Source organism: Staurois parvus, unplaced genomic scaffold, assembly GCF_062004578.1.
Source record: "Staurois parvus isolate SC_StPar_1 unplaced genomic scaffold, SC_StPar_1.0 ptg000122l, whole genome shotgun sequence".
NCBI lineage: Eukaryota > Metazoa > Chordata > Amphibia > Anura > Ranidae > Staurois > Staurois parvus.
In genome coordinates this window covers 6,382,323-6,394,529 of record NW_028317918.1, presented here as the reverse complement: position 1 = coordinate 6,394,529, position 12,207 = coordinate 6,382,323, and the positions used below count along the sequence as shown (strand labels likewise).

Below are 12,207 nucleotides of genomic sequence, written 5' to 3'. Positions count from 1 at the left end.
ACTTTAAAACGACTTTTCAGCAACTCTGAAGCAACTTTTAGGGAATGCCTGGGTAATCTTCCTGTAATGTCAGATCCAAATCACATCAATACAGATGAGGATCCGACTTGGAGGTGACTTCAATTAAAGTATATAGGCACAAGTCGGATAGAAGTCGGCAGTAGTAAAGGAACCTTTTCTACAGTCAGAGCAACTTCAGTAGTGCTAATTAAGACAGCTCTCATTGCCTAACATGGGAATTCACGTCATATGACTTGGGGTCTCACAAGTTGGATCCCAAGTCGCAGAAGTGTGAACAGAGCCTTAAAGTGAGAATAATAAACAAACAACTAAAAATTTACAAATAAACATTTCTGACAAAAAAAAAAGAAGAATCAGTGACCAATATAGCCACTCTTCTTTTCAATAAGTCATAAGTCTTCCATTCAAGAAGTCTGAGTTTCTTGATCTGTGGATGATCAACTTTTTGTGCAGTAGCAACCACAGCCTCCCAGAAACTGTTCAGAAAGGTGTACTTTTTCCCTTCACTGAAAATTTCTCATTGAAGGGCCCACAAATTCTCAATAGGGTTTAGGTCAGGTGAGGAAGGGGGCCATGTCATTATTCTTTCAGCTTTAAGGCCTTTACTGGATAGCAATGAAGTGGAGCAATTCGATGCATGCGATGGAGCACTGTCCTGTATAAATATCATGGTCTTCTTGAAAAATGCAGTCTTTTTCCTTTTTAACCACTGCTTGAAGAAAGTGTCTTCTAAAACTGGCAGTAGGTTTGGGAGTTGATTTTGAGTCATCTTCAACCCGAAAAGGTCCAACTAGCTCATCTTTAATAATACCAGCCCATACCAATACCCCACCTCAACCTTGCTGGCTGGAGTCGAAGTGGAGCTCTGTGCCCGTTATTTAACCAGCCACTGGCCCATCGATCTGATCTGTCAAGAGTCCATAAAACCTTTGAAAAATCTGTCTTCAGATATTTCTTGGCCCAGTCTGAATGTTTCAGTTTATGTGTCTTGTTCAGTGGTGGTCAGGTTTCAGCTTTCCTTACCGTGGCCATGTCACTGAGCACTGAACACCTTGTACTTTTGGGCACTCCACGTAGGTTGCAGTTCTGGAATATGACAGCACTGGAGGATAATGGGTTCCTGGTAGCTTCACATTTGATTATGCTCAAATCTTTGGCATTTAATTTGAGTCTTTTTTTTCCCCTCAAAGAGTTTCTTGCGACCCTGTGCTATTTGCAACAAAACGTTTGATGGTTCTGTGATCACGCCCCAATATCTTAGCAATTTCAAGAGTACTGCATCTCTCTAAAAGACTTTTCACAGTATTTGACTTTTCAGAGTTAGTTAAATCTCTTTTTTGGCCCATATTGCATGAGGAAAAGAAACGGCCTAATAATTATGCACACCTTGATATAGGGTGTTGATCTCCTTAGGCCACACCCTCCCTCATCACACAAATACAGGTCACATGATATGCTTAAATCCAACAAGCATTCAAGTTTATACAGCTTGGAGATGGACAAGATGCAACAAAATGAGGATTTGGTAAAAAATACTCACTTGCCTAATAATTATAATATGGTACGGAGACCATTTCTCGAGTTGTATTTTACAAGTGTAAAATATTTTGGAAATTTGATAAAAACTTTATTAAACAAAAACCCACATGGCAATGCCCCTTCATGTCAGTGCTCAAACCAAAGTGACCAGTACACTGGTAATTAATAACAGACAGAGGCACACACTACCCAAAAGCATAAAAATGAAGGTGCCAGGGAGTTGGGCTTCAACAAGTTTCACTATTTTTCCTATGCAATAATGAGAATGACTAGATCGCCTAAACCAAACTTGCAATATAAAATGTGCCTGTGCTGCTTTGAAGGAAACTAAAAAGCAGATAATTTCATGTCAGCATCTCAACTGCAGAAAATCTTACATGGTCATTATGTCCCTGGCAAACCATTTAGTGTGGTCAACAAGCTATCGGTCCAAAATGCCACATGGTCAACTATCTGGCAGGGTGGGTCATAATATCCCTGGCAATATGACCAGTATGCCCTGTGCGCACTGTGCCTTATAATCCAGCAGTTCCCTGGGGGAGAACTTCATGTGGTCAGCATCTCTATGGCCCCGGTACTTAGCATGTCCTTGGCAGAATGATGCTTGTTCTCAGCATGCCTGTAGTAAAATGATTTATCTGCTTGCTATGTCCTTGCCAGAATGGCCAACATAGTCAGCTTGTCCTTGGCAAAGAATCCCTTTATCATCACAGATAAGATTTCAGGCTAAAGATATGCTGTTTTTTAGCGAAAATCTCCCCTTTGAGTCTGTAAAGGTGTATGTGGGGTGCTTAAAATTTTAGAATTCACAAGTAGGTGTCTCAGATTAATTTGCAAACAGTTAGGGAGCGGGGATAAATACATCTAGCAATCTAGAGGATCATCATATGACAGAGTTGTGAAACGTTACTGTGAGTTCTACACAATGCAATGTGTGCTGTTTTTGGCAAGTGTACAAATGTATATGAAATGTGGTCACCAATAAAAAAATTACATTTATGTTCAGGCTTCTCTTGTGTGTCAGCTTATATTTTTTGTCTCCTAGGAATTACACCAGTGTTCTGTTTGTAATGATACAACAGTACTATGATGAAGAAAGCATACAATTTTAGTAGTAAAACCATGACACAGATTAAGGGCCAATAAACATAAAATACAAATGACAGATTACTTGATGATGAATAATTCCAGTCTTGAGAAACCTGATAAAGTAGTCTTACTTATACTCCCTGCACTTATGGCTCACATCTGTAGAGCAGATTGCCTGTCAGTCTGTCGTACAGACAGACTGGATGGCAGGCCTTATTGGGAACATTTTACCTCAATGTGAAATGCATTTATTACACCACTACAGGCTGAACCGTAGTCTGTAAAACATTGGTTTATAAAAAAATAAAAAAAAAAGAAGCCTCCATTATTTACTATAAAACATAAATGGCAAGCAGTAAGCAGATGGGATTTATTAAAAAATATACGACTAATTCCAAACTAGTGGAAAAATGTACACAGGTAGAGAACATACACTTGATTGCCTATAATAAAAAATTCCATTGTTCTGTCACTGCATAAAGGGAGTCTTTATTAGGCAGTTTATAGAATTTGTATGTATGACATACATTTTGTTTGGAAAACTGTGTGATTTTTGACTCCTGTTGCAAGAAATACAGTATAACAAAATTCCAGTACACAAAACAGAACACATCACAAGTGATATGATGCAAGTCCACTTTAAATATATGCTGAAATCAGGAGTGTCATAAGGCTCTACAATATCCTTGATGTTCCTTCCAGTAAGCTGTGAAAAAGTGTCAGCACAGATATTTAAACATCACATTATATACTTAACCTAAGCAGAGGCTGTTCATTTTAAATAATTTCATTATTTCATTAAATATACTAAATTAATGTAGAGCTACAGACAAACTGTTAAATATGCAGTTACTAACGCTTGCGTATTGAACTATATTTTCAGAAGTGTGTTGATGTTGAGTTATAGCTCAGTAAACAAGTTGGATGTGGAGAGGTGACACAGGAAGTAGCAACAATGAACCACGTACTAAAGCCTAGTACACATGGGCTGAACATTGGCCAGTATCGGCCACTTGAACAGAAACTGGTCAATATTCGGCTCGTGTGTACAGCAGGCTGTCTGGCTTCTGTCAAACGGGCACATCGGATAAACAGCACCCAATAGGCATCCGTTCAGCGCTTGGAGGCAATGGCTACGAGAGCTGACCGGTGTGTTCTGGCGGGGGAGGGCAGTCCCCCTGTCAGAACACAATAGCTCAGCGGGGAGATTGCTGTACTGACATCCCATACTTAGTACAGTGAGCCCGCTGGATTGAACGAAAACAAACTGCCTGTGTGTACCAGGATTTAGTGTGCCACCTGCCTTGCTGCGCAACTTGCAACAGAGGAGTACAGCCGTGGCCAAAAGTTTTGAGAACGACACAAATATTAAATTTTCACGAAGTCTGCTGCCTCAGTTTTTATGATGGCAATTTGTGTATCCAGAATGTTATGAAGAGTGATCAGATGAATTGCAACTAATTGTAAAGTCCCTCTTTGCCATGAAAATGAACTTAATACAAAAAAAACAAAACAAAAAAAAAACATTTCCATTGCATATCAGCCCTGCCACAAAAGGACCAGCCGACATGTCAGTAATTCTCTCGATAACACAGGTGTCAGTGTTGATGAGGGCAAGGTTGGAGATCACTCTGTCATGCTGACAGAGTTAGAATAACAGACTGGAAGCTTTAAAAGGAGGGAGGTGCTTGAAATCATTATTCTTCCTTGGTTAACCATGATTACATGCAAGGAAACACATGCAGTCATCATTGCTTTGCACAAAAAGGGACTCACAGGCAAAGATACTGCTACTACTAAGATTGCACCTAAATCAACCATTTATGGGATCATCAAGAATGTCAAGGAGAGAGGTTCAATTGTTGTGAAGAAGGCTTCAGGTCGCCCAAGAAAGTCCAGCAAGCACCAGGGCTATCTCCTAAAGTTGACTCAGCTGCAGGATCGGGGCACCTCCAGTGCAGACCTTGCTCAGAAATGGCAGCAGGCAGGTGTAATTGCATCTGAATGCACAGTGAGGCGAAGACTTTTAGAAGATGGCTTAGTGTCAATAAGGGCAGCAAAGAAGCCACATCTCTCCAGGAAAAACATCAGGGATAAACTGATATTCTACAAAAGGTACAGGGATTGGACTGCTGAGGACTGGGGGTAAAGTAATTTTCTCTGAGGAATCCCCTTTACGACTGTTTGGGGCATTAGGAAAAAACCTTGTCCGGAGAAGATAAGGTGAACACTACCATCAGTCCTGTGTCATGCCAACAGTAAAGCATCCTGAGACATGTATGGGGTTACGTCTCAGCCAAGGGAGTGGGCTCATTTACAATTTTGCCTAAGAACACAGCCATGAATAAAGAATGGTCCAATAACATCCTCCGAGAGCAACTTCTCCCAACCATCTAAGAACAGTTTGGTGATGAACAATGCCTTTTCCAGCATGATGGGAGAATCTTGCCATAAGGCAAAAGTGAAAACTAAGCCCCCGGTCACATCAAAAACGATTTTAAAAATGTGTGACTTATCGGGTGACCTACTGATTTCAGCTGCGATTTGAAAGACATCTGACACACGTCTATGCAAATCGCAACAAAAGTAGTGCATGCACTACTTTAGAAATTGGTGCGGCTACAACCAAGTCAGAACCGCCCCGATATGACCGCTCCAATAGCGGACGATAGGGTGTGACTTGGCATACAATTTGCAAGTCGCATGCTAAGTCGCACCCAATGTGACCGGGTGTTAGTGGCTTGGGGAACACAACATCGAAATTTTGGGTCCATGGCCAGGAAACTCCCCAGACCTTAATCCCATTGAGAGCTTGTGAGGCGGGTGAACATTCAACATCCTACAAATTCTGGAAAACGCCAAGCACTGATTATGCAAGAATAGACTGCCATCAGTCAGGATGTGGCCCAAAATTGATTGAAAGCATGCCAGGGTGAATTGCAGAGGTCTTGAAAAAGAAGGGTGCACACTGCAAATATTGAATCTTTGCAAAACCGTAATGTATTTGTCAATAAAAGCTTTTAACACTTATGAAATGCTTGTAATTAGACTTCAGTATACCACAGTACCATCTGACAAAAAGATCTAAAAACACTGAAGCAGACTTTGCAAAAATTAATATTTGTGTCATTCTCAAAATTTGGCCACAGCTATAATAATACACATAGGAAGCTGAAACGAATCAATTCTTTTGGAAGGTAAAACAGTGTACATATTGTATTGCAACTGTGTATGCCTTTCAATTTTGTTTTTAATGAAAGCTTTTAGGAATTATGAAAGAGACAGGAGAAAAATGGGCGCACACACACATGCAGCAATTCAACCGCACAGCAGGTAATATTAATGCTTAAGAGTGTTGGAAGAGGTCCATTTTAGCATGAGAGAAAACAAAGCAAGCTTTGAGTAGACTTCATTGTTTCCCATTTAAGATCATTAAAGTGTCATTAATCAGTTCTAAATATCTCCTTTATGTTTTAAAGACCCCCCATCTGTCCCATCTGTCAAAAATATTCCTAAACTTCTCAACTCTATCCTCACCCCTATGGTATAACTCCTCCATCCTGTAAATAAATTCCACTCTGCTTATCCAATCTATAACTTTAGGGGCCTCCTGAGCCTGCCAAAAAGTAGGGATCAGTCCTTTTGCAGCATTAATCATATGAGGAATAATTGAACACTTATATTGTTTCTCCGTGAGAACCGTATTATGAAATAAGCACACCCAAGGATCCTTCGGCATGCTAATCCCAGATAGATAGATTTCCTGTATTTTTGTACTATTTCCTCCCAATATTGCTGTATTTTTGGGCACTGCCACCAAATATGTGTTATTGTACCTTCCAATCCACATCCCCTCCAGCATAGAGGCGAGTTTTCTGTTCGTTGTTTATGAGCCACACCCGGTGTCACATACTATCAAGCTAAACATTTATAATTCCTTTCCATTATGTTCATATCCACCATACCGTGTGTCAACTTAAATATTCTATTTTTTTCTTTATCATTCAATTTTACTCCTAATTCCTTCTCCCACTTTTCCAAGAACATTGGGGAGACAGCCCCAGACATAGCAGTAAGAATCTTATATACGCACGAGACATATGCCTTCTCGATATGTCCGTATTAAAGAGTTGCTCAAATGAATTCATCTCTTCCCTTGTCCTTAGTGGCTGTGGGAGAGTTGTGGCAAAATGTCTAAGTTGAAAATATCTCCACTTATCTAATACATAAAATATTTCCTTCTTATCTTTTAACTCTGTGTAAATACTCAATTCCCCTTTATCCATAATATCCCTCAAACATGCATTTCTATCTCTTATCGATTTACCTGCCACCTTCTCATTTCCTGGGGGGAAAAATTCTGTTCCCCACAATGGTAGTAACAGTGAGTTATATTCCCATCCCTCGTATGTGAATTTTATCCCAAATCCTAAAAAAACATTACGTGTTAAAGTGCTTGTATTATTCAATAGTTTTCTAAACTGTTGTGGGATCCAAATAATCTTATTTAACTGTGTCTCATTAAGTGTGCATTTCATCTTTACCCAACTTTTCCCCTGTAAATTATAAATCCAGTCTGTTATTCGTGAAAGCAACACCGAGTAATAGTATCTTTAAAAGTCTGGTAGGTTCAAACCCCTACTAATTTTATCCCTACACAATACTTCATATCTGACTCTTGGTCTTTTATTTGCCCAGATATATTTTAATATCTTTTTTATTATCTCAAAAAATTACCTTGGTAGATATATTGGGAGAATTTGAAATTAATATAATATCTTAGGGACTAGTATCATTTTTACTGAATTTATATGGCCAATCCATGAGATTGCTCCGTTGGCTATTTTCTTCAGTTTCTCCTTCAATTCATTTATTAATGGGATATAATTTTCCTGATAAATACTTATCATCGGGGGGTTAATTTTCCACCTAGATAACCAATTTCCTTCTCCCTCCATATGAAAGGAAAAGCTTCCTGTAGAACCTGTTTTTCTGTCTTTGAGACATTAATGTTTAAGTATCTCTGACTTTGTAGGATTGATTTTCAAATTTGATAAAGCTCCATAGTATTTTAAACTTTTAATTAAATTGGGTAAGGTCCCTCTGGGATTCACCATGTAAAACAGCATATCGTCTGCATACGCCGCTACTTTATGCCCTACGTCCCCTATCTCAATTCCCTTTACATCTGCATTCCCTCGGATTGACGCCAATAACGGTTCCAACAATATCACGTAGAGTAATAGAGAGAGTGGGCATCCTTGTCTAGTTCCATAATGCATTTTGAAAAATTGTGACAGCATGCCGTTTACCTTGACTGCAGCAGTTGGGGAACTATACAATGTTTTAACCCATTGCATCATCCTACGTCCAATACCCAAGACTTCCAATGTATCAAACATAAATCCCCAATTTACCCTGTCAAAAGCTTTCTCGGCATCAACTGATCGCTGATTGGTTTTCTTTCCTATTTATCTGCAAAAGCATTAATGTTCTCAAACCAGTATCTCTCCCCAGGACAAAACCCACCTGATCTATATGGATCCATTCTGGCATCAACTCCTTCATTCTATTTGCTAGTACTTTTGCATATAATTTGGTATCTATATTTAATAACGATATGGGCCTGTAAGCTAGCACATTGGGACAGATCTTTGTTTCAGTAAGATTGTAATGTATGCCTGTAATGAGTCCTCCCTCACTTCCATTCCTTCACCTAGGGCATTCATGTATACACACATTTTAGGTACAAATAATTCCTTAAAGTTTCTATAATATCTCAGTGTAAATCCATCTGGTCCGGGGCTCTTTCCTGTTGCGGTTTCTTTATGGGCTACATATATTTCTTCCTGTGTAATGGGTTTATCCAGGGCAGCTAATTTCTCTTCTAATCTAGGCAATCCCGCCTCTTTTAGATATACCTGTATTTTACTCTTCCTTTCTTCATTCCACTGCTTTGGTTCTTTTGATACAGATAGATTACTATATACCGTTGGAACACTTTAGCGATATCAGTGGCTGAATACGCCATTTTTCCATTGCTATCCATAATTTTTCAATATAATTTCTTGATTTCTTTTCCCTCAGTTTTCTCATCAGATATTTTCCCGGTCTATTCCCCCACTTATATCGCTCTTTGGCCACCATGTTAAAAACTTTTCTCTTTTCATATTCCATCAGATCTTTTAAATCTTCCCTTTTTAGGGTTGGAACAGGAGGAAGAGGTATGGAAATAGGGGGTGACCAAGGGTAAGGGAAGAGGAGGGGAGGGTAATGAGTAAATATATAATATATATTTATCAGGATTTATTTTGCACTATGATTGCTGTTACAATGATGATCACTTTATAAGCAATCATTTTTACACTGTGAAACTTATGTGCTGTTGTGTACAATTGTGAGAGCTGTGACTGGCCACAGCTCTCACATAGTAAAGGTTCGCTGTGAATGGCCCTGTATAATGTGATCATTGTGACCAATCACAGAGTTCACAATAGTACACAATGGTTATGACTGACAGTCATTGTTTATTACTGACATGTAATTGCTGTGATTGGGCACAGTGGCCCGGTACAAGGATCTGTGTTCCTCTGTATCTGGTGGGGCCCCTAGGGCACGCATGGGGCGTGCAAGCAGTAGGACGTCATATGACATCCACCAGGAATAGCAGAGCATCTACCTGGCTGTAATATCAGAATAGGCCAGGTGGGAAGTGGTTATTCACTTGTCTACCATCGCCTTTTATAAAGGTATTAGCTGGAGCTTTTAAACACAACCTTGGCTGCTATGGCAGCAGGGACTGTGTTTACTACAGTAATGCCGACTGTTGGTTTTCTGCTGAAAGTAATTCACCCAAAAATCACCCATTAGTACACCCCCCTACACAAAACACTAAACAGTTGTTAACATTTTGAAAATCCTCAAATTTAGGAGCAAAAAGTCTAATTGAATTTTTATGACATCATCTCTGTAATTCAAGAGATGACAGCATCTACTCTGCCAAGGAGATGGTGTTACAGCAGGGATTACATCATATCCTCTCCTCTCTCTCTGCAATAAAAGGAAACTACAGTTCCTATTAACCACAGGGATTTGTAGTGAATGTGGGAAGGTACACTAGACCTGTACATGTTGAATGTGTCTGAGGATCTCGGTCCCCCCGCCACTGCAAGTCAAAAGTGACGAAAAGATGCGATGTCAGGACCAGAACCGGAAGTGACGCGATAGTGTAATCCAAAGGTTCCGGAGTTGGTGAGACTTCACAGTATCTACACCGCACTTGATTGCTATTAATTTGAATTTTAGATGAATGCAGTACATTTTGTGAGTGGCTTTTCAATTTTGATAAAATATTTGTGATGTTGGTTACTGTACCACTGGAGTCTTACCTTTGTCTTTCATGGTATTGGTACTTGGTGGAACAGAGTAAGGAGGTTTAAAGTGGAAGAACTATGACCAGAGAGCAGATGTGGAGTATATAAAGCTAGCCATGCCGACCATGACAGTGGAGAGTCGGTGAGCGTCTTACTGTAGGGGAGAGGAATCTGCGCTTTGTGATGTGGTGGAAAGACGTTGCAATAAAAATGCACATATATATTGTGGAATTTTATTACAATGGACTTATTTTTTGCAAATTGATTTCACTTTTTTCACAGCGCTACTGTAAAGTTGGGACTTTGCACAATATTGAAAAAAAAAACTACTTCCTGACTTTTCACATAAAAGGGACATATAAAATCTCTTCATGTCCCCACACACACACAAACTGACCTTTAGTCAGGGAGTCTCCATAAATATACTTATATGATATGATAATACATTTCTTTTGAAAACATGTATTATATCGGTTTGAAAAGTGCAATAAAAAAAAAAAAAAAAAGCCGTTCATCTACCCAGAAATCTTGTGGGCTGTAACAGTCCAGAAGCAGAGAGCATAGGAAATTATCAGTCAGCATTGTTCTCTGCTATCTCCATGAACCCACCCCCGCAATCCCGTTATGCACAAGAAATGAAGGTGTTATGCAGCCCTAACATAGTGTTATGTCGTTTGACACATTCCCTGTCCTAGGGTGACAACACTGCTCAATCACATGAGAAAAAAAACAAATACAGCCACCACATCTAAGAACAGGCAAGCCACAATACTATCAATTTTTGTTCTTGGGTTAAATAAATAAGCATTAAAATGTTAACATTATTAGCATAGCTAATGAAAAGAGCACTCTTACCTCTTCCTTTGAGGTGTCGGATTCCAGCCTCAATGTGAGGTACATTACTATATGAGGCACTGCTTGCACAACCTGCAGGTGGCCGGCATGTTCTTCACCCCATATCAGCTTTGATAGATGATTCATGGATGGTTGTGCACAACTTAAACTCTGAGGTTGGATCTGTGCATCAAACACAGTTGTTTCAAATGTCAATTTCACCTGTCAAAAAAAGAAAAAAATGTATACACAGTGGTTTTTCATAAAACAGTTACTTTAGAGAAAGTCTCAAGAATAGCACATAAAAAAGAAAAATATAAAACAGTTGAGAACAGGACCAATTGCTTTATAAAATGTACAGCCACAATTAAATAAAAAAAAAAGAAAAGAAAAAAAAAAAATTAGTAGTACAATGTTCATACCACCTATCTGTAAAATAAACTTGTCTACTAAAAAAATTAAAGCAGAACAAGTCCAGAGAATATGCATCACCGTTCCAGTAATGCAACCATTGGATCCCTGTGTTGGCCGCTGAATTCTCCCCAGACTCCATCTGCGTCAGGTTTTTGACCTCTTGATTGGCCGACAGGATTGTCACAACTCCCATGCAACAAAAATTGTCCAGGTTTCTGGCACGTGTGTGTCAAATTCACGTGTATACTGACCTCTATACTTCGGGGTCCATCACTCTGGCCTTTGATTTAAATTTGGTGGTGGTGTTTACCACTAAAGAACTCTCCTAAAGGGGAAGGAGATGACCACTCCTTGTGACTTAAATCTTCAAAGAGGTGTACGAAAACTGTCTGCTTTTAGTGAAACAGCAAGTAGGAATAAGTAGTAGAAAAGAACAGAAAGCACAGCAACAGAAACTTTGTGTACCTCTCCGAAAGACAGAATGAAATAAAGGGCCAGGATGTCTCTGCTCCAAGCTGGAACAAATGTCAGTAGGAGTCCCCCCCATATCCAAGAGTTGGGGAAAACCTTCATTGTGAAGAAGGTTCTTAACAGGTCTAGTGGGATTTCAGGTGAGAGGGCTGCAACAAAAGGATAGACCTGCAGTAGATGATGATGCCTGAAGGCAGCAAACAGATTACACATGCAGGGTAAAGGAAGCCAAATAAATAGGTAGATGCGATTGTGGACAGTGGGGCAGGAATCCCCTTCCTTCCATAACATCCTAAATGCATTTCTCAAGGGACTTTCCAAATAGAAGATCACATTCAAAAGGGCATGAGCAAAGGCACCCTTCCCAAACAGGGCCAGCCGACCAAGCTCCAAGCCTTAAAATTCTGCGTGTATGCACAGACAGTAACAACATTCTGGAGCTTTGATGACTCACACTGGTGTCACT

General features: G+C 39.6%; 1 protein-coding gene across 1 annotated transcript in view; it reads right to left on the bottom strand.

Annotated features, from left to right (window-relative positions):
* The window catches only part of INTU (inturned planar cell polarity protein), a 116,706-nt gene that overhangs the window by 57,226 nt on the left and 47,273 nt on the right, over nucleotides 1–12,207 (bottom strand). The window contains exon 4 of the mRNA XM_089672186.1: nucleotides 10,878–11,078. Coding sequence (XP_089528312.1) covers nucleotides 10,878–11,078 — 201 coding nt within the window. The remainder of the gene's footprint in view (nucleotides 1–10,877; nucleotides 11,079–12,207) is intronic.